Here is a 26100-nt window from a genome sequence, read left to right on the forward strand (position 1 = left end):
TACAGTGACAAAGGGAATGATTCACCACAAATGAACTCTTCGTATCTGAGTGAAGTCAACACAAGAATTTTTCTAGAATCAAGGTAATAAGAAAATGTTCCTTCCTCTAGTGATTGGATATAACAGATTCTACCCATGATTGGCCATTTAAAAACAAAACAAACAAACAAACAAACAAAAACCTGAAATGATGGTCTTTAACTCAGTACCCTCTGAAATGGCCTTGAACTGAATGCTTTAGCAACTCTTAGATCACTGCAATCATCGACTTTGACCACAAGAGGGCAATTAAAATCACAAGAGATTATCAAGCATGTTTTTAAAGTGGATGACTTGGGGAAAGAGAAGGAACGAAGGACAAGGTACTGTGATAGGAGAAAATGAATTTTTAATTTTAAAAAAACCCTAAATTTATACATGTGCAGAAACCAAATAAGACCATTCTGTCAGTCCTCAATTTCTGTGTATACAAATTGATACCTGAAAACTTTAATCCAGTCTAAAACAAAATGTCGATCTTATAACCAATTCAAAATTTCTGCCTACATTCCTCTCAGTTCTTAATATTTATTTATTTATCTATTAATTTTGGCTGCGCCGGGTCTTAGTTGCGACATGCAGGATCTTCGTTGCGGCATGTTTAGTTGCGGCATGCAGGATTCTTAGTTGCAGCATGCATGTGGGATCTTGTTGCCCTACCAGGGATGGAACCCGGGCCCCCTGCAATGGAAGTGCGGAGTCTTACCCACTGGACCATGAGGGAAGTCCCTCCTCTCAGGTCTGATTCTTGTTTCCACAGACCAGCAGTGGGGAAGTGAGGCATCCCTCTAGCCTCAGGAGATGGGGATTGGAAGAAAGAGGCAAAGTCTCTCTTACTGGTACCCTGTTATCTGGCCTCACTTTGTATGGAGGATACCTGCGATGGTCGTTTGATGTGTCATCTCAGCCAGGCAACAGTCCCCAGTCATTCAATCAAACACTAGTCTAGATGTTGCTGTGAAGGTATTTTTTAGATGTAAGTAAAGTCTATAACCAGTTGACTGTAAACGAGGGAGATTATCATAATCTGGGTGGGATGGGTTCAATCAGTTGAAAGGCCTTAAGAGCAGAGGTGAAGCTTCCCTGACAGAGAAGAAATTCCACCTGTGGACAGCAGTGCCAGCCCCTGCTGGAGAGCTCTAGTCTGCCCTTCCTGACAGCCTGCCATTTGAGCTTTGGACTTGCCTCGTTGGCTCCACAGTGGCAGGAACCAATTCCATGCAATAAATTTTTAAAAATATATCCCCTACTGGTTCTGCTTCTCTTGTTGAACCCAGACTGATACAATACCCAGACACTAGTTATCTCTCTTGGGGCACTTCTGTGGGTTTTAGGAGATCCCACCCAGATACATACACCCTTGAGGAATTTCTGCACTGCACCATTTCCTGATACAGGTGATATGCTCTCTGGAAGGCCTCTTAACTTTACCTTAACTCTCAACTTATGGTGAAACATTCCACAGGACCTCTTTCTTCTGGGGTCCCCTTGAGAATAAAGCCCTTTGTAGACAACTCAAACCCCATTACCTTCTTCTGCTTCCTCCTATACCCACTGAACATATGGTGAAATTGCGATGTGCATCCACTGCATCTACCCCTCCTTACCCTGGCATTAGGGGCAATTTCAGCTAGCTTCCCACCACCAGACCTCTCCAAGCAACATTCAGACAGAAGTTTCTCTGCCGTCCACAACAGGGTACTTAGGTCAAGTTCTTCCAAGCACTCTCTTGTTCTCCAGTCAGCCCCGGATCTACAAGTTTCCATAGCTGAGCAACATAGACTGGGGAGTAAGACTGTGTCCACCTCCAGCAAGCAGGGGCCCTCCAGTTCCTCCCCCACTTGGCCTGGGCAGAAGGAGGGGAAACAGGCCAGCAATCTCGTCATCCACAAATTCCTTCAAAGAATTTGCCTCTGTAATTAGTCTTGAACTTTTCATTATATGGGCTGTTGGTAATTGTCCCCAGATGAGTTTGGAAAGTCCTATGGGGTGTGTCTAAAGACTCTCTTTGGAACATAGGTTTAGGTTTCAACCAAAATTTTGAGACCACAGAAAAAAAGTCTCTCTCATCACGGGGGAAGTTTTTGCACTCTCACACAAATTGATTATTCATAGGTGAGCTCCTATCTGGAATTCTGTATCTTTAAAGAATATTCCCAGGCTGCTCTAGTCTCTCAACAACATTTTCCACTAGTGGCTCTGTTCTGAGTCAAGGGATATGTGATGAGTCCCCGAGTCTGTCAGTGAATGCTATACACTACAGACTCTTAAAGTCTCCTGGATGAGCCTTCATAAATGTAATCACTGTGCTCATTTCAGTGTTTCACTAGCAAATGCACCAATTTTCCATCCTTTTTAACACAACAATGCTAATTCCAGTTAGTTCCTGGTGCTTCTATAATTATGCTCTTCACTAGAGGTCAGCTGTCTTATACTTTCCCTTAACTAATTTAATCTTAGAACAGAGAATGAAGGATTTCAAATGATATAAAGAGAAAAATTACAAACTAGGACAAAATATTTTCAGCCTGTATCACACACAGATGGCTCATTTATTTAGTATATAAAAAACTTTTTTCTCACTAATTATTTAGGAAAAGATCTATCACCCAATTTCTTTTTTAAAAAGGATAAAGACTATAAACTGTCAGTTCACAGAAAAGGAAATACAAATGGCTCATAAGCATGTGAAAAGATGCTCACTATAATTCTTAATAAGAGAAATACAAATTAAAACCACACTGAGTGGGACTTCCCTGGTGGCACAGTGGTTAAGAATCTGCCTGCCAGTGCAGGGGCCACGGGTTTGATCCCAGGTCCAGGAATATCCCACATGCCGCGGAGCAACTAAGCCCGTGCACCACAACTACTGAGCCTGCGCTCTAGAGCCCGCGAGCCACAACTACTGAGCCTGCACTCTTAGCCCACGAGCCACAACAACTGAAGCCCGCACGGCTAGAGCCTTGCTCCGCAACAAGAGAAGCCACTGCAATGAGAAATGAGAAACCCGCGTGCAGCAACAAAGACCCGACGCAGCCAAAAATAAATTAATTAATTAATTTTAAAAAACACAATGAGAAACCGTTTTTCATCTCTCTAATTATTAGCAAAGATCAAAACATTTCATGAAAAACTGCACTGGTGAAGACGTAGAGGAAAATGAAACTATCATTGCTGGTGGGAGTGTAAATCTGCAGATTTATGTAGAGCAATTTGGCCTGTCTACAAACACTCAAAAAGCACAAAATTACATCTGTAGAAATATAGTCATTGTAGCATTGTTTGTAAAGACAAAAGAGAGGAAATGATCTAAACTTCCATTAATAGGAGACTAGCTAAATAAATTGTTAAATCCATAAAATAGAATTCAGAATAAGGCAGTACTAATGAGTATAAACATAGAAAGAGTCAAGATATATTGTTAATTGGGGATGGGGAGTAAAGTTCAGAACAGTGTGTATACTACACTACAACTTGTGTGTATCTGTGTGTGTGTGTGCGCACAGTCGTGTACATAAATGCTTACGAATAGGTTATATCTGGTAAAGAACATAAGAAGTCGACAGTATTTTTCTCCAGGAAAAGGAAGTGGTGAGCTGGCAATCGGAGGTGGAACAGAGACTCTTTTCATGGCTATATATCCCTTGTAACTTTTGAATTTTATACTGTGAGCATGCACATCTTCAAAACAAGCTAAATAATAATTTGAAAGAAGTAACACATAAAGAAGAGAATCACAAACTGTGACAAGAGCTTTGAAGAAACTAAACAAGTGGATGTTGCAGAGAGTTAGGAGATTGGCTATTTTGGATAGAACAATCATACAGTATGGCTCAATGTAGGCTCAGAGAAATTAAGCATTTTGCCTAAAGTCACACAGCAATTATTAGAAAAAGGATTTGAGTAAAGGTTGGTCTTATTGACTCCAGCATCAGTGATCTTTCTGCTATGTTCCCACTGCTCTCAAGAGGGGACAGGCATTTTCTAAGGAAAAATATATGGCCAAAGAACCAGTGTAACTAACAATTTTCAGGAAAGCATTTGAGCATTCTATACCTGTCACAGCCAGCAGCATTTAGATGCAAATAGTTGGTTACAAGTCATGCAGGGCCTTGCAAGTCATGAACATTACTTAAGCAAAAAATAGGAAGAACTAAGGGGAAGAAACCCGCTAGCTCTTTACTGGGGATCTACAGAGCACATTCTAGCCAATCTGTGGAGAGACATCACATATATAACAGTTTGGGACATCACTGTAGCTAAGACAAACCAAAACCTAAGAGCAGTCCCAGCATCCATGACAAAATTTGGAATGTGTGCAGTGAGGTCACTGACCCTATGTCCATGTGACCAAGGATGTGGCCCTTTTCAAGACAGGCAGGACCTGGTCTGAGGGGACAAAGAAAGAAAACGCAACTTTTGCGAGTAGATTTAAAAGCGGGGGAGAAAGGAGAAGGTGCATTAAGCAGTAATCCAAAGCACAAATGGAGCAGCACAATTACAGTCTAAGCCTCCATCCCCAGAGCAACAGAACCAAACTAGTCCTCCGCCTGGGATGAGCTCAGAGAAGCCCCAGCGAACAGCCTAACACACTGTCAAGGCCAAGCTACCTCACCAACATAAGAGCTTGACAGTGGGGTTGGAGGGTGCAGACTGGTTTCGTTTTGTCTTGATTACTACTGTTTTCTAGTTGCACAGTTAAAAGATAAAAACATTCTCATTTTAAAAGGTTTGTTCTCCAGAAGAAAAAAGAAAGCAAAAAAGGTTATTTATTTAATCATTTTGATATTGATAGATATTTGAATTGTTTCTAATTTTCCCTACTGTAGAAGTATAATAAAGTTCTTTGTACATAAATCTCTGTGCACTTGTACAAACAATTTTTAGAATCTATTGTTAGCAGTGTAACACGTCTACACACTGACCAGGCCAAAAGCAGGAAGAGTAACGTGGTATGAGATACCATTAGTGTCTAGTCTGAGTCTATGGGAAAGGCTCATGCCTGTCCTTGGTACTTGCCCACGCCCTTGTCCCCATCCTGATCTGGGTCCCACACAGTTTGACCATCCTCTCACTGCCCCTGTCTGTAAACCCTATCTGGTGTGCTCACTATAACCCTTGGACATCGAAAACAGATTACCCTGTATTATGACCCTTTATGCAGAATATTCCCATGCTTCTTTGCCTTAACTGCAACCCTGTTTAAACTGTTTTTTTAAAAAAATCATGTCCTCTCATGATGAGTCTGCTAAATTTCCCACAGAGTTGGAAGGGGAGTGCAAGTGGCGAGAAGAGGAAGGTCTGCATCTTGCTGTTGTTGTGTGATTGTTCCCTTTGCTGATTCCAGACCATTATTTTTTAATCATATAAAAATGGCTCCTTGAATAGATAGTGGCAGATGGTTGCACAACATTGTGAACATAATTAATGCCACTGAATTGTACAGCTAAAAATAGTTAAAATGGTAAATTTTATGTTTTAAATACTTTACTACAATTTTTTATGTTTTTAAATATTTTATTTATTTATTTATTTTATTTGGTTGCGTCAGGTCTTAGTTGTGGCACGTGGGATCTTCCATTGCAGCGCGTGGGCTTAGTTGCCCCATGGCATGTCGGATCTTCGTTCTGCAACCAGGGATCAAACCCATGTCCCCTGCATTGGAAGGCGGATTCTTAACCATTGGACCACCAGGGAAGTCCCTACTGCAATTTTTAAAAATGGCTCCTTTAAGGCACATGCCATCTGCCCACCTCATACTCAACTCCTTCTTGTCACCATCGTTCTCAAACCTGTTCCCTCCCTCACAATGATCCAGGACTTAGGCCCAGAACTCAGTCATCCTCTCAATTCCAAGTTAGACCTCTACTCAGAACAGCAAAAAATGTATTCGTGATTAAAATGTAAAACACAATAACAATAATAATAATTATGTAAATGTATTAGAAAAAATTTTGGAAAAATGTATGTATAATCCCAGGTAGGGGATTCTGGATGGAAAACCAGAATCCACAATGAGGGAAAAATGAGAGGCTTGACTTTATTAAAACTTAAAATGCATCAATAGAAAGAAAAAGATCTCCATAATGTTTAAAAACACAAATAACAGACAGAAGGAAAATAATTGCAAGACATATGACTGACCAAAGGTTATCCCTAATATACAAAGAGTGCCTACAGATTGATAAGAAAAAGACAAAAAAAAAGAATGATAGCATAAATGGCCAAGGGATATAAACAGGTAATTCAGAGGAAATACAAATAACAGATTAATATAAGAAGATTCTCAAAGACACTAGCAGTTAGGAAAACACAAACTAAAACAGGGATATACCGTTGCTACACCACTCCCCCAGCCCACACATTCACACTAATGATAATAACTAGCCAAAATTTAAAACATTGAGAATATGCGGAGCTGAGAAGGGAGGAGGACCAGTACTCTCATCCATGGCTAATGGGAGTAAAATTGCATCAGTCTTTTCGTAATCTGGTAATATCTATAAAAATTTAAACTTGCTATACATTTTGGCCCATGATTCGTGTCACCTTTATGAATCTATTGTAGAGAAAAAGGATATATGTACAAAAATGTTCACTGTACTATTTATTTCATCTTCTCTACTATTACTCCCAAATCTTTTCCCATCCAGTATGTTCATTACTTTGGGGTCCCTATTCTTTAAGTTTCTTGTCTACTTCTGGCGACTTCTATTTTCTGACACATTGTTTCTCCCCTGAAACCACCCTGTAAAATCCCCACCCTTCATCATTCCTACCATTTGACTTCTCTGTTATTACAACTAGTCTGACATGGGCTGTTGCCAATAATCATGTAATAATGCAGACTGAAATCCCTGAAAATGTGTGGCCTCTTGCTTCACCTGAGTGCTTGGTGCAGACCGGCAAATGCTGTGTCTCTAAGCGGATGTCTGTCTTTTCCCTTTGTGATTATTCTAAAATGCTGCCTTCCACAGATCCCAGACTTCTCACTACCTCCCTCATTCTTAGCTTTAGGACCTTGTCTTTTATCTCACTGAGAAGATGGAATTCACCAGACAAGAACAGTCTACATTTTCTTCCCTACGCCTCACACAAACCCTATCAACATCCTCACCCATCCTCTCCACTTCCCTGAGAAAAGGGGGCACCCTTTCCACCCAAGGTCATTTCTTCCAGTTGTGCGTTGGGTCTCATATTCATCTACTGCCTCAAGGATTTGTCTTGCATGTATTTTTAGTCTCTCCCATTCAACTGAAATTTTCACCTCAAGCTCTAAACGTGCGCTACTCTCTCCTATCGATATGTAAAACTATATTGGCCTTACATATAACCCTTTATTTAGATAACATCGCCTTCCTTCCTGCCATCACAAAACTTCTTAAAAGAGACTTCTAAACTCATTGTTTCCACTTCCTTACCTTCTACTTATTAGTCAGCTCACTGAAATTTCACATCTTTCACCGGCACACCAATGAAGGATGTGAACAATGACCTCCACACTGTCAATTTCATTGAATAGTCTCCTCTCATTATGTTACCTTACATCTCTAGCATTTTATACTTTGAATGCTCCCTCCACCTTGAAAATCACTCCTTCCTTAGCTTTTATCACATCTTTTTCACACTCTCTCCCGTATGCCAGCACAGGAGTTTTCTCCCCTCCCCTTCATTTCCTTCCCCATCTCAGTACTAATATTGAAATAAAGGCCTTATTATCATCGAAGTTTTGCTATGAGAGAAGACCATTACTAGCAAGGAAAAGATTTGTTTTATAGATGTTCTAATGTGAAGAAGATGAAAGACCTTCTCCTAAGTAAAAACTCATCACCTTTCCAGGATACAGCCAGGAGTGAAAAGTCATCATGATCTTGAGGATCCTGTGGTTCACTTCACCTTTGCTTGATGAGGGTATAGAGAAATAGGCCCTTTAATTCATACATTGCTGGAGACTTTAAACTGGTGGTCCCATTTGAAAGTACCCATTGACCCAGCAATTCCCTCTGATATATTCATACATGTACCAAATAACATATGAACAGGATATTTATCTAAAATCTACAGGAAAAACCATAGGACCTAGAACAGCTAAAAGAATTTTGAAAAAGAAAAACAAAATTGGGGAACTATATGACCCCATTTCAAGACTTAGTATAAAGCTACATTAGAGTAGAAGTAAAACAAATAAATAAATGGCACTGAAGAGAAAATGCAGAAATTGACCTACATGTATGTGATAATTGATTTTCAACAAAGGTATCAAGGGAATTCAATGAAAAAAGGGGTAGTTATATCAATAAATGGTGCTAGAAGAATTAGACATCTTTAAGAATTAAAAAAAAATGACCTCAACTCATAACTTATACCATACATAAAGGTAAGATCAAAATAGATCACAGACCTAAATGCAAAACCTAAAACTACACAATTTCTAGAAAAAGACATAAAGGCAATCTGTGACCTTGGACTAGGCAAAGAGTTCTTAGACAACACACAAAAAATACAAATTAGAATACAAACACTGATAAACTAGACTTCATAAAAATTTTAAACTTCTGTTCTTTGAAAAACACTGTTAAGATAATGAAAAGGCAAGCCACAGACTGAGAAAAAAAATATTTGCAAAGTATATATCTGATAAGAACTTGTATTCAGAATATATAAAGAACTCTGACAACTCAATAACAAGAAAACAAATAAATTGGCAAAATATTTGAAGAAATACTTTACCAAAGAAAAATGTATGGATGATAAATAAGCACATGAAAAATGCTCAACATAATTAATCTTTAAGGTAATGGTAATTAAAACCACAATGAGATACTACTAAGTACCTATTAGACTAGCTAAAATTAAAAAGACTGTAGCACAGTACTGTTCTTGGCCCAGAGAGTCAGACAAACAAAAATAAGTAAATGGACAGACCTATGTTTTCAACAATTATTTTTAAAAAGCTTTGCAAATCTAATCACTAGTCCAGAAAAACATGTATTTCTTCAGTTTCACTGGCACTGCTCCAAATTCATCTAGAAAAAGCTACTTAAGTAAAGGACTGAGTGTACCTGTGTGAAAATTTTGTTCCTTTGCCAGAAGAAAGAGAAAGATACAAAAGGACAGTAGGAAAATCCAGTCGTCAGAGAGGAGAGAACCAAAGGGAAAGGCAACTGTTCCTGGCAAGATGAAGTTGTTTTCTTTACATCGTTTCCCTTCACCTTTGAGGAGGTTCAAATGACCTGGCCCACAATCTTGGACAGCACGCCCTTGCTTCAAGTCAGTCACCTGGCCTCCTGGGGAGAAAACTCACTTCACTACTGACTCAAATGCCAGTGCAATCGCTGGCAAAATTCTGTATTCCAAATTCAAACAGTAATAGAATTTACAACATTTTGAGCTAGGATCACAAAGCTTAAATTGAGAAACCAGCCTGGTGGACACTTGGGTAATATCCTTTGTGTTTGTAGAAGTCTGACTAGCAACTACTGTCAATTTCTGAAAGCATGTTCACCCTGGAAAAATAAATACCTGCCAAAATGCCAGAAAAAAAAAAAAGATTGACTATACCAAGTATGGTTGAGAATGTGAAGGAAATGGAACTCTCATAGCCTGTTGGAATAGAAAACGGTACAAGCACTTTGGAAAAGAGCTTGGCAGTTTCTTAAAAAGTTAAACACATATCTACCAGATGATTCAGCCATTCCACCTCTAAGTATTTTTACTCAAGAGAAAAGAAAACCTATCTCCATACAAAGATTTGTATCTAAATGTTCATAACAGCTTTATTTTTAGTAGCCAAACACTGGAAATATCCACCAGCATGTGAATGGATAAATAAATGTGTCACATCCATATAACAGAATATCAGCAATAAATAGGAGTAACTATTGATACACATGACAACATGGATAAATCTCAAAATAATTATGCTGAGTGAAAGGAGCCAGAAAAAAAAAAAAAAAAAAGAGTACATACTTAATGACTCTGTAAAACTCTATGTACTGTAAAACTCTAGAATACAATCTAATCTCTAATGACAGAAAGTAGGTCAGGGGTTCCTGGGGTGGGGGACAGGAAGGAAAGAGAGGGAGGAATTACAAAAAGCATGAGGATTATATAGTGATATATTCACTATCTTGATTGTGGTGACAGTTTTATGGGTATATCCATTACGTCAAAATTTAACAAATTTTACTCTTTAAATAAATTCAGTTTATTGTGTGTCAATTGTACCTCCATAAAACTGTTTTTTTTGGGAGGGTGGGCAGTAACAAAAGAAGCTGTCATAGTAAGCTAGGTGAACAACCACTGTGGCTTGGACTAGTGTTAAAAGTGGAGATGCAGAGAAGTGATGAGATTTAGAATACACTTTGGTGGTAGAGATAAGAAAATGTGTTGAGGCACTAGTGAGTGGAAAAAGAAAGGTATCAGAAAGCTCCGCAGTTTGGAATCTGAACAACTGAATGGATGGTAGGGCCGTTTCCTGAGATGGGGAAGACTCGGGAATAGGGACATGTAAGAGAACATTCATCCCCTCATTGTTTGTGACAGTGGGGGAACAAACTAGGTGTCCGTATTAAGGGAATGGGTACATAAAATGGAGACTGTAGAGCAGCTAAAAGGATGAATTACGAGTACATAGCGCAACGTGGACAGATCTCAAAAACACAATGCTGGTGGAAAAAGTAAAGCAGTGAGATATACAGAAAACACATTTAATTAAATATGAAACAAAGACTAAAACTACATATTTTTTAAGGATACAAATAAGCTCAAGGAATGTATCAAACATCAAAGTATATTCCTGTGGAAGAAAGAGGAATGGAAGCAGGGATACAGGAAAAAGGAGAAGGTGAACAGAACTTGAGAGGGGCGTATATGAACTGATAGGGATGGTTTGATGAACTCTAATCCCTGTACCTATGGTCCAAAAATTATTTATTAAAGTACAATAATATAGCAAAAAAAACAAAATGGACAAGAGTCCAGGTTGACTAGGAAACAAGCTATTTCTAATGTAACATCCTTAAGGGAGACAAACAGTGAGGAACTAGCCCCAGCTCTGATGACAGGTGGCAAAAAGCCTTACAAGAGGACTGAACCCTAGACACAGAGGAAAGCTGTCCACATCCCATCTGTTCAGGGGAGGATTTAAGTGAATGCTGTACTCCTGTGTTTCTCTTTGAGTAAGTAAATGCACTGTGCACCCGGTAGTTGCCAAGCTAAGGCCCAAATGGAATCAGAATCATGACATCCTTAACCAAGTGGGAGTCACTACCATTATATGCATAACCAAGAGATACCCCTCGGCCCCAGAACCAAAGGTAAGAGATTATAAGGAGATAGAAATTTGTTTCCACTACTTCCTTCTACGAACATTACACAGTTGTCCCGCAGTATCCTCACGGCATGGGCTCCAGGACTAGTGCTGTACACAGTGTCTCTAGTGCCGAATAAAGGGTGTTGTTCCCAAACATATATGTATATAGTGTTGACTATATCTAGATTAAACTGGTCCTCTGCCTTCTTAGAGCCAGCTGTTGAATGCTCACATGAGTAGGGTTAAGGGAGGATTCGGATACACGGTGTTTTTTGCTCACGTTCCCCTAATTAACTCGTGGGCTAATAGAAACAACTAGAATAAGAATTTTTTAATTCTTATTTTTTTATTTGTCCATTCAGGTATTGAATATTCACTGATACAAGCAAACACTATTTTAGGTGTTTGGGATACAAGGGTGGATAAGATACAGCCCATGTCCTAAAAATACTACAAAAGGGAAAGACAAGTAAACATCACAATCCAGTGTCATCAACAGTACAGAATTATGGTTTCCTTCATCACTCCCTCCTATATCTTTAAACAACACCTTGCCTCCTTATCTATGCCCAACCTTACTAAGGAGAAATAATAAAGTTTTTCTCATTTTTGAGGAATTTGTGCCAAAAATAATTGGGGGATCAACCTCATAAACTGCTTCTGTAAATTTTCCTCTGTAAAAATGCCTTACCAGATTGACCATTATTGTGAAATTAATGTGCAAATCGCATTCAAAACATGGAAAAGACAGTCACACATTGGTTTATTCAACCACACCTATGTGTTCTCAGAAAAACTAAAATCCGTCAAGGCCAGCTCTTTGAGGAAGTGTGAAGAGCTGAGAATCAAAGCACCACCCTGCTCTCATTCACCTTCCACAGCTTATTTTCTCACCATTTGCATCATTCTTTAGAATAAAGCTTTATCTGCAAAGGACCACTGTTAGGATAAAAATATATTATCAGCGAGGAGTAGCATGTCAACCCACTGGCACACATAAAAACCCTCTAGTACATTGGCAATAGTACATATCTGCACAGATTTCATCAGCCGAGCTCAGAATATAACGTAGAAAAAGTACATTTTTGACAGAGATGATGGCGTTGAAGGAGGCAACCTTAGTCACTAGAGTGAGAAATACTAAAGGCACATCTATTTCACAAATTTGCCTACATCCAGTCTTTAAGTTGTTAAGATAATATCTAAATACTCTCAGAAAGTCCAGCAAGAAACCATCAATCCCAGGGAGGCAGCATTAATCTCACATCTAATGCATATCCTAGAAGGGTAGCACTCACTAAATATGTACCCATGACTAACCTGACACCCAGAGGCCAGCTCCCTCTTTTTAGGGAGCCACATGACAGACTGACCATTCATCAATGTCTGACCTTCTTACAGACCCACGGTAAAGCAACTTCACAGCTAGAGGCTTGGAGACCACTTTTGCTGATGGTACCACACTTCTGTACCAAGCTGTTTGAAAATATTCTGTAAGAAACCAGAAAAATCTATCACTTAAGGTGACATGCAGAGTAAACGAGTTCTAAGGCATGAAGGGATAAAAAGTGAGCAAATTCTTTCTCCTATTCAGACCTCACTTCTCTCAGCTCCCAAAACAGCAGAATAAAAATTGCTCATTATCCTCTCCTTAAAATGTCATCCTTTTTTTTTTTTTTGCCCTTATCCACTGTTGATTTCCTTCCTTGCTTCCTATTTCCTTTCCTCACCCTTTCCTCTCCTCTCCATCTGCTATCCTTGATCTATTTCCCCAGACATAATTTCTCTTCCCCTTTTCTTTTTTGATTTTTCTTCTCTTACCTTGAGGCGTTTAAGGCTGATCCATCTTCCCATCTCCAGCCAGAATTGTTTCTCAGACCAACCCAGTAAAAGTCCTGACTGAGGAAATTTCGGAGCGGGAACTAAGGGAGAGGTTGAAGAAGATGAAGAAAGGTGAGAAAAATGCAGAAAGTCATAGAAGAGATTTAGTGTCATGGTCAAGCCGTTATTCCTTACACCCTCTCTCACACCATTATTATGGACTGAATGTTTGTGTTCCCCCTAAATTCATATGTTGAAGCTCTGACACCACAATGTGGTATTTGGAAGTAGAGCCTTTGGGAAGTAATTAGGATCAGATGAGGTCATGAGGGTGGGGACCACACTAATGATGGGATTAGTGTCCTTATAAGAAGACACCAGAGCTCAATCTCTCTCCACCACATGAGGACACAACGAGAGGGCAGCTGTCTGCAAGCCAGGACACAAGGCTGTGGTGGCTTCTAGATGAAGCATTTGAAAAATCAGTTCAGCTTGTTTATCAATACTTCCTTCCCCAATAATCTATCTCCTGTGATAGCTTTGTTCTCTCAGGATAGAGTATCCTGAAAACAATTATGTCTTACATTTGTATGGTACTTTAAGGTTTACAAAATCCCTCTGCATTCATTCCTAATATCATTTGAAATGCTGGATTTACAGTATGGCATTTAGGAAAATGAAACAAAAAAACAATTTACCTGAGTCTACCACTTGCTCTGTTCCTGCCATTGGAAAATGAACAAATTGCTTAATCTGGCTGAGCCTTAGTTTCCTTATGAGGATTTAGCTTAGATATTTTCTAGGATTTTTTCCAGCTATAAAATTATTGACAACCTGGAAGGTAGGCAAATATTATCATCCTCATCTTGCGGAAGAGAAAACGGGTTCACATGGGTGAAGGGGTTTACCCAAGGTTCCTTACTAAATAAGCATCCAAGTTTTCTCTCCTAGTGCTAAGCTTTTGCATTATATCAGGCTCATCCTTTCCAGTAATAAATAAGATTACACTGTGCCCCTGATTAATGCTCTCCATTGGTTTCCCTTTTCACATAGAATGAAATCTAAAATCCCTATTATGTATTACAAGGTCTTACATGATCTGGCCCCTGCCAACCACTTATTTACTTACTAGTTTCCAGAGACATGAGCCTTCTTTTTGTTCTTTTAACACACCAAGGTCATTTTTACTTTAGGGTCTTTACATATCTTTCCTTCTGCCTGGAATACCCTTCTCCTAGATTTTCACATGGCTACTATTCAGGTCTAGGTCTCAGCTCAGCTGTTATCTCCTCGAGAAGCCTTGCATAATTGGCCAATCTATAGCAGCACCTACATTCACTAACATAACCCACCGTTTCACTCTCTTCAAAGCACATGTCACTATATTTGTTTGTTTGTTGTCTGTCTTTCCTCTTACTAAAATATAACACCATAATAGCAAGAACTCTTGCTTACCACTGTATCTTCAGCACCTAGAAAAATACATGAAGTTATGTTCAATAATATTTATAGAATTAAAGAATATAGAGTCAATTCTTATGCTGCAAGAGATTAAAACCTTTTGAACACAAACTCTGCATCCTTTACTCCCATCAGGTACTTAATTGTGTATGTTGGGGTAGGGAGGTAGGCTGAAGAGTAAAGGCTGGGTAGGATCGATGAAATGACATCCTAATTTTCAGAACAGCTCAAAACTTTTCATGCATTTCTTAAACAACTTGCTTAAAATGATAATTTAAATTAGGAAAAAATGAGGTTTTCCTCACTCTTCCACTGGAATTATAAGAAAAACTGTCCATTTCTTTCTTTTCCTCATTTCAAGGGGAAGAATGACAGCTAATAAAACACAGAAATGAATAAAGACTTGCTCAAAAACCTCAATTAGAGTCTGAAGAGCTGGGATTAGATAATACTCACTTACAAACTCCAACCCTACACTTAACTACTACTCTCAAGACCCATACAATTCTACATCACATAATCATGCCAGTTTGCTACTTCTCACTGGTGAGGCTGGACAGTGCAAATTTTTACATATCACTTTCACTTGAAAATCATCCCACTTGAAAGAAGCCTTTAAAACCAGAGTGCAGTTATCTATGTTCTAGTACTCATGGATAGTGTGTGTGTGTGTGTGTGTGTGTGTGTGTGTGTGTGTGACTGTAGAAGCAGCATAAAAGCATAAACAAAGGTGTTTGTTGCAAGGGTGTTCCCTCAGAACCCTTGTACTCCAGAGAGGGTGTGAACTAGAGAAATGAGGTGTTATGTCACTTTAGAATTAGTAATGTTGGTTATATTTTAGAGAGAAAAATGTAAAGCCTAAAAGCAAGATGAAGACAGAACCCAAACGAATGAAATCAGATACATTTTTTTCTTTCCATTTTATTTTTAAGGTCAATATTTATGCCTTACACACACACACACACACACACACACACATACACACACACACAGGCTTTTGCAGGTAATATTTTTAAATTGTAATTAAAATATTACTAAGGTATAGAACATGCTCCTTAAACTTCCAAAATTAACATGGTTTATAGGATATATCTAAGATATTTCAATCCATATGGAGATACACTAATAAAATATCAAAGCTACTAAACTGGACATGTCTTTGATTGGCTAACTTAATTTCAGGGACTATATACTAAAGAACTAACCTCACGAAAAGTAATTCATATAAATATGCTTGTAGCTGCATAAAAATTGGAAATAAGCAAAACTTTGTCTAGGAATATGAAAACAGTTAAGCAATAATAGAATAATACAGAATTTTTAAAGATAAATATCTAAAATAATTTAATGTTTGGGAAAAAAAGGAATGAAATAATGCTATGGGATAAAAGCAAAACATAAATACGTGGTGTCCAAAAAGCCTAGAAACCTAGGGTAAATATGTACTTTTAAACAGTATATTTTCAAATAGTATCATTTACATTTTTTTCTTCAATCTCCAGACACCTTTTCAGGTGAAGTATTTAAAACAATACATGTAGTTATTAATTAGGGGGGAAAAAAAGTACAGTACAGAGCACCCATAAAGTCTAAAATCGATTAGATCTGTTGCTTTAAATTTAGAGGTATTTCACATGAAAACGTGTCAGAAGGTTGAATAAAAACACATTGAGCATAGTACTTGAAAACGTAACTAACATACTATTTAAAAATAAGTTTATCCTATGTTTCCAGACCTTTCAGATATATCCTACAGTATGTAAACGTTGATTACTATCATATAAAAACATGCAGATACATTAGTAGATTTAAGGAAAACGTGACAGGCTACAAATTACTAGAATTTAATACTGATAAGAATTTTCCCTATAATTTTGTGTATGCTCACAATACTAAAAGTTCGTAAGCCTTGCTCTGTAAACCGGAACACTCCCTTTAAAAAGAGAATGAAACGCTGCGCTCCCGGCAGCTCGGGCGGCAGGAGGACCCTCAGCCCAGCTTCGCTAGGGCTCTCGGGGCGCTGCTGCCCACAGGCACCCAGCACGCGCCCTCCCCCGCGATGCCCAGGAAAAAGGTCGGCTCCGCCGAGGGAGCAGCGAAGCAGGAGCCCAAGAGATCGGCAAGGTTGTCAGCTAATCTGCTCCTGCAGAAGTGGAAACCACAGTGGAAGCCAAAAAAGGCGGCAGGAAAGGGTAAATCTTCAGACAGAAAAAGTGCAAACAAAAGGAGAAAGAGGAGCAAAAGGAAAACAGGCCGAAGATTTACCTGCAGAAAACCGAGAAACTAAAAACGAGGAGAGTCCAGCCCAGCCTCTGATGAAGCAGGAGAGAAAGAAGCCAAGTCTGATTAATATCATACACCCGGCCTTATCAGTGGTTCCTGTCTCCCTTCTTGTACAATCCAGAGGAATATTTTTATCAAGTATTTCGTAAATGCAAATTTTTTAGTAGCTCTAGACACATTTTTAAGAAGGAGGGAATCCCACCTCATCCCATTTTTTAAGTGCTAAATGTTTTAATTTAAGAGGTGAAATCATTTGCTGGTTGCTTATTTTTGGGCGGTCTCACCAGAAAATAGTGGGATATTGCATACAGGGGCTTTGATTGCCTTGGGTGTCAGCTTAACATTCCATAGATGGGGGTAGTTTTGACACCCTCTAATACAAAGCATACTAAATGGCAATTTGGAGTCAGTCGTGCATTTAATATGTCTTGAACACTTTGAATTACTTTCATTCTCCCGTTGGTTTTGGTAGAATTGTTTCCTAAAGAAAACCACTCCTTGATCTGGGCTCTCCCTGTCAGAATTTTGTGTACTCTGTAACATCTTTAGTGGAGGTAGCCCAGTTTTCCTAGTAACTTTGTTAATGTTCTGTGGACAACTGAAAATTCATACATAGTGTATATGATATTAAACTGTGAATCAGTGGGACTTATGATGTAACAGTGCATCAACACTTGAAGGTATTGGTACTTGATATCCTGTTAAGAAAAGCTTGCCTCCAGATTTGAAACTGGAAAGTCACTGGGATAATTGTTCAGAAAAGAATCACAATTACATGATTTTTTAGATTTTTGGTACGTATGTTAAGAATTGTGTGCAAATTTAAATTTCTGTATACTAATCCTCAAAACAAAAAATACAATTTCAATTATGAAAGGAAAAAAGATAGTGAAACACTGTCCATCAACAGATGAATGTGTAAACAAAATGTGGTCCTATCCATATAATGGAATATTATTCAGCCATAAAAAGGAATGAAATTCTGATACCTGCTACAGCACAGATGAACCCTGAAAACATGCTAAATAAAATAAGCCATTTATAAAAGGACATAATAGGCAAATTCAGAGAGACAAAGAATAGAAGAGTGGTCACCAGGGCCTGGGGGGAGGGGGGATAGGGAGTTACTGTTCAGTGGGTACAGAGTTTCTGTTTGGGATGATGAAAAAAATTCTGGAGATGAATAGTGGTCACAGCTGCACAACAATGTGAATATACTTAATGCCATTTAATTGTATACTTGGAAATTGTTAAAACAGTAAGTTTTATGTTATTCATGTTTTACCACAATTTTTTTAAGCTAAAAATAAAAGGTAGTGAGAAATATCCTAAGCTACCTACATATGTATGCTTTGGGGTGAAGTTCATAATGGCTGTTTGATCCGTTTATGAAGGAAGGATGACAAAAGGCACACACGTTACCAGACTACAAAGACCTCCAGTAAAACAGTTCTTCTACCATCTACCATGTGTTTCCAGCCATTTAGTCCTATCTTCTGACATATCATTTCAGATTTCCTCATAAGGGAACTACTCAATTCAACAAATAATAATTTACTTTTGATACGTATTTTACTGAAATTTCACATCCTGTGAGACAGAAGAGAAAAACAAAAGTTATTTTGACTCTGGGCTTTATTTTGAGTGTCAAGGAGAATTAGTTAAAGTGGAAAAGAAGAAAAACTAAAATTAAGTGATTTCTACTATGTTAAAAAAAAAATTTCACATAGATTTTCTCATTTAATATTTGTAACAATTCTGGAAATCTTTTTCTCCACTTGGTACATGAGGAAACTGAGAGTCAAAGAGGTTAAGAAGATTGCTGAAGCTCACATAGCTAGTAAGTAATTTAGTAAAAACAAACTCATGACTGTCTGAAAGAAACTAAGCTCTTTCCATCACCTGAATCGACTTTAAATTATGGGGAAAAGTAACCATCTTACCATAGTGTTTGTACTGCAGTATCCACAGCAGGAAACCTTGGAAATAATTAGATGTAAACCCTAAATACAAGAAAAGACAATATCGAAATTTCAGGGAGTAGATAGGGACAATCCGAAAGTCATGAACTCTAACAGGGATGATGGTTCAAGTTGAATGAGAGATTGTTAAACCATAAAGTCTAATGATATAATCTCAAATTAGGATAATGAGGAAGAAAGATGTTATGGGGTGAGGAGCATCAGGATAGATGTAAAGCAACCAAAGTATTTCCACGGGGAACTCTCTAGTCAACATATATTTTAAAATAACACACCACCAACTATAAGAAAGAAAAGCTAACATCCAAAATAAATTTAGCTATGTGGGGGGAAAAATGACAACAAAAATCAAGAATGTAAACATATCTAAAGATCTAAAGATAAATTCAAAGAGCAAGAAGAGCAACAAAGGGCAGAGGTGCCGTAACATAAACAGAACACTGAGGAAATAACAAAGCTCTCAATTTCAATTTTGTTTTTATTTTCTCAAAAATAAAATAGATCTTGAAGTCCAAGACAGAAAAAAGAGATAATAAGATAATAACACCTCACTATTTTAAAAATATTTAAATCCCAAGGGCCATATAGTATACATTCCAGATTCAAATCAAATAATTTTCTAAACGACTATAGAAAAGAATAGGCACTGGAAGACAAATAATTGGAAAAGTTATCTCATTTTTCAGCATGCATGAGGTGGATTCTGGAAGCTGTCAAACACAGTATTTCTGTAAGACTTTAAAAGGTGGGTTGATGCAGAGTTTAAAATCTGGCTCTGAAAAAAGTTTGACTCTGCCAGATTTGTAGCCTTGGACTTGCTCATTAACTCTTCTGAATTTTATTCACTCAGTAATGAAATGGAGAGGTTGAATTCTACTTCATAGGATATGCTGTGAAGATTAAGAATAATAGAATACCATCACATAGCAAGTGCTCAACACATGGTAGCTTCTATTTTTATTATTTTTGCTATAAACTTTGCTATAACTGATCTAAGATAGAGGTGGACTATAGTTATGTATCTTATTTATTTATTATTTTATTTATTTTGGCTGCACCGGGTCTTAGTTGCAGCATGCGGGATCTTTAGTTGCGGCATGCGGACTTCTTAGTTGCGGCACGTGGGCTCCTTAGTTGTGACATGTGAACTCTTACTTGCAGCATGCATGTGGGATCTAGTTCCCTGACCAGGGATCAAACCTGGGCCCCCTGCATTGGAAGCATGGAGTCTTAACCACTGCGCCACCAGGGAAGTCCCAAAAGAACTATTTAACAGCATAAGAGGGACACTTCTGATAGCCTTGTAGCCTTTAGCATATAGCAGCCTAATTCCCTAGCAGTATTCTCCACCAGCAGAATGTCAGTTAGAAAACTTCAGTTTTAATAGACCCATGTGCTTTTTGGGTAGCTGTTTAGACCTAAGTATGATACTAGGAATAGCAAGCATATCTTAAAATAGTATATACATCTTGCCATGAGAACAAAAGAATAACAACACTAGTACAAGAGAGTCAGCAAATCAGATATAAGTCAAGTTGGTTCTACAGGATCTGACAAAAGCTGTGGGCGAGAAAAAGAATTAGGCCGGAGAACCAAGCAAAATTCCACAGGAAAGTCAGAAGCAAGACTTATCTGTAGTTGCTATCAAATATCTCAGGGATATTCTACTGAGAGGGTAGGATATCCTCTCCAGTACTGACTTGAACCAAGGGGTCTTAAGAGAAAATAAACCAGTTTTGGAAATGCTGCTAAACTCTGTTCAGCTTACTCAACAGTAGAGCAGGATTTAGAGTAAGTAAAGAAAGAATGGAAAGACAAAATCCTTTAATACTCATCCATTCCTCCAGGGGGCCTCAGAGAAACAGAAATATCCCCATCTCCCAGATACCCAGTGCCTCATCTCTCATTACCACACTGGGCAATTGTAGTAGCTGCCACACCACAATCTCTGAGGCAGTATCTTGCATTATGACTCACTACTCTGTTTATCAGCATTTGCCCAATAGTATTTCAAGCTCTTTGCTCACTTCTGCTATTGATTTCAGTCAGCCCAAGAACTTAGATGCGGCTATATCAGAATGAGAATAGGAGTTGCTGCAAAAAGATCCAGAAAGCAAGGTTATTATTACTAGATGCCATAAAACCACAATTTCATATGTCTAATGAATAGACCCCAGTGCACTCTGCCACCTAGTTTACACAAGGCATAAAGGAAAAGTAAGTTACAGAGGTGGACTGATTTGAAGTTAGAGTCTATGCAGAATTTCAAAGGAATGAGTATTCTTTTGACAGACAACAAGAATCTAGATGCTTTAATCTTCTCTTAAAATAGAAAGTTACAGAATTTACAGACTATATGTTCTCTCCAACTGCTTTAGAGTAATTAATTACCTCTCAGAATTTCCCCAAGGGATGTTAATATAGTTGAATTCTTAACAAACTCTTCTCTGTGATGCTACTCCAAAAAGAAGATGTAAAGCAATATCAAAACACAAAAACCATCATGAAATTAGCACAAAAACCTAACTAGGATTCCTGATTTTCCTTGTACACATTATTTAAGTTGACAAGTTAGAATGTGATTGATTTTTGTACCAGGTTACCTCAGGATGTCAACTCCTTATGTCCCTTTGAGATGCTCTAGAATTAATACAGAGCTCTCCTCCTGACCGCTGGCCGGACAGGAAGGATCTAAGAGTCCGGTAGGAAGTGGAGCCCACCAGCTCAGCTCGGCAAGGAGTTTAAAGTCACACACACACACACACACACACACACACACTTTCCTTCCTTCTTTCTCATCCTTCTGGAACTGCTTCTTCCCCATGCCCTCTCCACAACCCCAACGGTTTCCTAGCCTACAACTTACTGGATTCCAGTGCATGAAGGGCGAACGTAATAAAGAAGGAATTTAAGTCCTTGCCCTGCTCCTTGTCCCCATGCTCTCTCTCCCCCTCCCTCCCTCCCAACTTCCACCAGCTCTCGCTTAGGAATCTGCTGCCTCTTTATTATCAGACCCGTGTGTTTCTGGATCTAATGCTTTCTTTTAAGTAGACCTGTATTTCTGGTCTAATTCCTTTCTGTAATACTCACCATCCTTTCACCTCCAATACCCATACATATACGCATACATGCCTATGCAAGCGTCTAGGTCTATAACTGAGGGTTGTTGGGTGAGGCAGGGAAAGGGGAAGGAGAGGGAAGAAGGCAGGGGCAGAAGAGGGGGAAAGAAGGGAAAGACAGAAAAAAGGAGAGGGAAAGGAAATAATATTCCTTTTGCTCCCAAAAGAGGATACATGATACATTTGAACAGCACTCACCAACGAAACAGCCTACATTTGCTAAATGCTTGCATTTACCATTTCCTGGTTGTCTTTAAACATAAGGAGATGTGCATCTCTGGCTAAGCAGAATTCCAGGCTAGAATTCCAGTTCTTTTCTTCCACTGAGAAGTAATAACAATGGTCACCATACCTCACCCAGAGGTCTGGGCAGCTAGGACAGCTGGCACAAGTGGAGAACTTGGAACCTGGAAAGAAAGAGCGCCTGGGTCACATCTTTATGTACCACTCAGTCTTGGCAATGAAATCGGAGGTAAAATGTCTTCCCTCCCCACTGCCTTTCAGATTAAGGGTTAGAGAAATGTACAATGCATGGCCTCAAATTAAATACCTCACAATGTCCAACCCTCTGTAACTACTACTATACATTCCACTAAGCAAGGATGTGAAGGAACAGGGAAGGAAATGGGTGCAATCTGGCTGAGGACTGGGAGGAGAGTCCCTTACTTGTGCTAGAGATCATTATGCACATGTGATATATACACAACAGATAAAATAACTGTGTTATTTCCATGAATGTATCAGTGTACTATTTATATAGACTCAGTGCATACATTGTATAACTGCATAATGTACATTGCTTAAATCAGGCGGAATCTTTTAGAATATCCAACCTCAATCTGACACTCCATAATAGTGCAAAGAAAAGGACAGAAACTAGAAAAGCAAACTTAACTAGAATGAAAGGTTGTTTGGGTTTTTTTTTTATAACAAATGGGCTAAAATTCACTGTAAAATGGATAAAAGACTTATACTTCAGCAAAAATAATTTATTCTACATATTAAAAAAAAAGATTTCCTGACAGAGAAGGATGTCAGATGCTAAAGTGAAAAGTGATACAATTCTCCTCACTGAGAGCTTTTAAATACAGAACACTCTCATTCCTGTAAAATGGTTGGGTTATAGTTCTGTGAAAATGACAGGGAACTGAATAAGCTTTTGAGGTAATTTCAACCAAAATTCCATAATTCTATTGATTTTCTACTTCCACGAAACACATTTGTATAAACCCACCATAAGCACAATTCCACAACAGGCAAGTGTGAGCCATTCTGTCAAGTGAGCACACGTGTAGGTACATAATTGCAGAGTAGATTATATATCTATTCTAGATTTGGGAGTTAAAAAGTGGGGAAAGTAGTCCTTTTTAATGTAAAGATTAGATAACCTTTCTGTAGGAAGTCCTGACATGGGGGCGACATAGTATTCTGGAGATCGAGCTATAAAGTTGATGCCTTATAGATCTGTGCTTTTTCCATACAACTGTGACCTTACCCAGACTGAAGGAGAAATTCCCAACTTCCCTAGGAGTCTCCTTCTGTCAAAAGTAGGACTTGGGTCTGAGATAGAAGTCCTAGGACTGAACCCTTAGAATCCTAATTAATAAAGTCTGTCAAACCTGTCACTAACAATCATCCCCAGATAACAAAACCTAAGTTAGGACTTTGGATTGTGAAACAAAAACAGAAGCCTCTCTGGATCATCATATTTAAGGACTTAGAAGAACTAAATCTAGAAAAGTTCATTTTAGAAAATGTGAAAGCTCAGTAAATGGAAAAAAAATTAGAATAGGTTTAATTAAATTATGATACATTATATGAAAAGTTAAACACAATATTATAATTACAATTTGATTTTCATACTAAATATGGTAGTACGTAGGAAAATGTTTATGATACAATATCAAATTAAAAAGCAATACACAATCAGTTTGTTATAAAGCAGAAACTAACACACCATTGTAAAGCAATTATACTCCAATAAAGATGTTAAAAAAAAAAAAGCAATACACAAAATTATAAGCACATGTGATACATACACCAGAGATAAAATACTATGATCAGAACTATACCCAGCCTTATTGAAAAAAAAAAAAAAGTGGAGTGAGGGAGATTTTAGAGGACTTGACTGAAATTCTGTTAAAAAAATAAATACTTACACAAATGCGTGTACTCAAAGACTAGAAGACTATGCCTGGGAGATGCTGTGTATGTTGGTTGGTGATTTATTTTGTTGGGACTGTTCTTCATTTTTCAAATTTTCTGTTATGTTATGTTGCTTTTATAACACAAATTTTGGTTTAAGTTAGCACTTACCCCGGCACAGAATCCACTGGAAAAGCAGCAAAGTCACTAGAATGGCACACAGAAGCCCCAACGCTACTGCCACGTAGTAAGAGAGAGGGGATCTTGAAGAAGAAGCTGTAAGAATAGAATTCAAAGAAAAATCCTGAGTCAGAATAAAAGTTGAAGGAAAAAAGGTCAGGGAAGGATATCTGGGATCTTGAAGTAATTCAGCCTGGTTGGAACTGAGATCCAGGCCTTAATGATTCCTTTCCAGGATCTGTCAGGGACATGCTCTGAAGTCTAGGGTAGCCACCATTATCTTTATCAAGGAACATACTTTACTTACCAAGTTAAAGATACTTTTTCCTTTGAAACTGTAGCTTGCACAGTCTCATGCTTTAGTGGTGAGAATATAAATTGGAACAACCTCTTTGGAGGGCACTTTGGCAGTGTCCCAAAATTACAAAGGCATTTACCTTTTGACTCAGCAATTTCTCTTTGAGAAATTTTTCCTGTAGACATTCACACATGTACAAAATGTCATATTTTTCAGGTTACTCATGGCAACAATATTAGTAGGAGGAAAAGATTGAATTCAACTTAAATGTCTACCAATAAAAGATGTGTCAAATACATTCTGACATAACCATAAAGTGAATATGCAGCTTTTAACAAAAGAATAAAGACAAGATTTTTTTCACAGATATGGAGTGATTTTCAAGGTATATAGTTAAGGGAAACAGTTAAGAAAACAGTCTTCTGTGAAACAGTGTATGCTAATATGCATTTCTGAAAATAGACACATGCATCTGATAACGTTGTTGGCCTTGGAGAGGGGAAATAGGTCAATGGGGACAGAGATAGGAGGAAGACCTTTTACTTTATTTTCTTCTGTACTTTTTGAATTTTGAACTATATGATGTATTACCTATTCAGGATTGAAATAAATACAATTTAAATGAAAATAAAATAACATATCTCAAAAGTGCTTTGGAAACTGCTGTAATTGGAAGAGCGATGAGTTTAGGTTGATAACTTTAAGGGTGGGACACTACCTCATATTAACTGTGTGTCATACAATGCATAGCTAAGAATGGTATTTTTTTTTTCATTTGGAAAATAGAACATTTTTTACCCCAATTTTTTATTTTAAAATTGTAGCGGTCTCATAGTCTGATAGTGTAAGAATTAAGGGTGAAGAGCAAAAACCTATAAAGTAAGATATTTAAGTTCTAGTTTTGACTCCTTTATTTGGTAACCTTTATTTGGAAATTGGAAAATAATTCTGCCTATTTGGGCCTCAGTTTCATATTTAAATTTTAGGTAAATTATACTGTAGATGTGTGTATCTATGAAGCATTTTGAACTTCTTAAAAGAAATTCATAGTGAAAGATACCTTAAAATGAGAGAGTTCTGCATGATAAATATTCGGACTGATAAATCCGAAAACACTTGATTTTTAGTGACATAAAAAAAATACATTTGTACTATAGAAGAATATTTAATGAAATAAATGTTGATTTTAGATGTTACACTAAATGTAAAGTATCAAAAATAGTTGCATATGTGTAACCACAATCCAATTCAAAAAATTAAGTGAAATTTAAAAATTTTAATGTACTTTAAAAAATATGCATATTAAAAGCTTCTTAGGGACTTCCCTGGTGGCGCAGTGGTTAAGAATCCACTTGCCAGTGCAGGGGACACGGGTTCGATCCCTGGTCTGGGAAGATCCCACATGCCGCGGAGCAACTAAGCCTGTGCACCACAGCTACTGAGCCTGCGCTCTTGAGC

At 38.0% G+C, this 26100-nt stretch overlaps 1 protein-coding gene across 2 annotated transcripts in view; it reads right to left on the bottom strand.

Annotated features, from left to right (window-relative positions):
- Positions 1–26100, bottom strand: part of KLRG1 (killer cell lectin like receptor G1) — a 48875-nt gene that overhangs the window by 20951 nt on the left and 1824 nt on the right. Inside the window, exons 2-5 of one of the 2 annotated variants that reach the window (XR_009702574.1) lie at positions 24336–24440; positions 22257–22426; positions 13175–13275; positions 12674–12844 (exon numbers count right to left, since the gene is read on the bottom strand). Coding sequence is in view for 1 of the 2 variants with exons in the window: in XM_061205547.1 (XP_061061530.1) it covers positions 12733–12844; positions 13175–13275; positions 22257–22426; positions 24336–24440 (488 nt within the window). In the remaining variant the exon portion in view is untranslated. Of the gene's footprint in view, positions 1–12050; positions 12845–13174; positions 13276–22256; positions 22427–24335; positions 24441–26100 lie in introns of those variants that run through there. The other variant, XM_061205547.1, reaches the window with a different exon arrangement.

The sequence above is a fragment of the Eubalaena glacialis genome, chromosome 11, assembly GCF_028564815.1.
Source record: "Eubalaena glacialis isolate mEubGla1 chromosome 11, mEubGla1.1.hap2.+ XY, whole genome shotgun sequence".
NCBI classification, from domain to species: Eukaryota; Metazoa; Chordata; class Mammalia; order Artiodactyla; family Balaenidae; genus Eubalaena; species Eubalaena glacialis.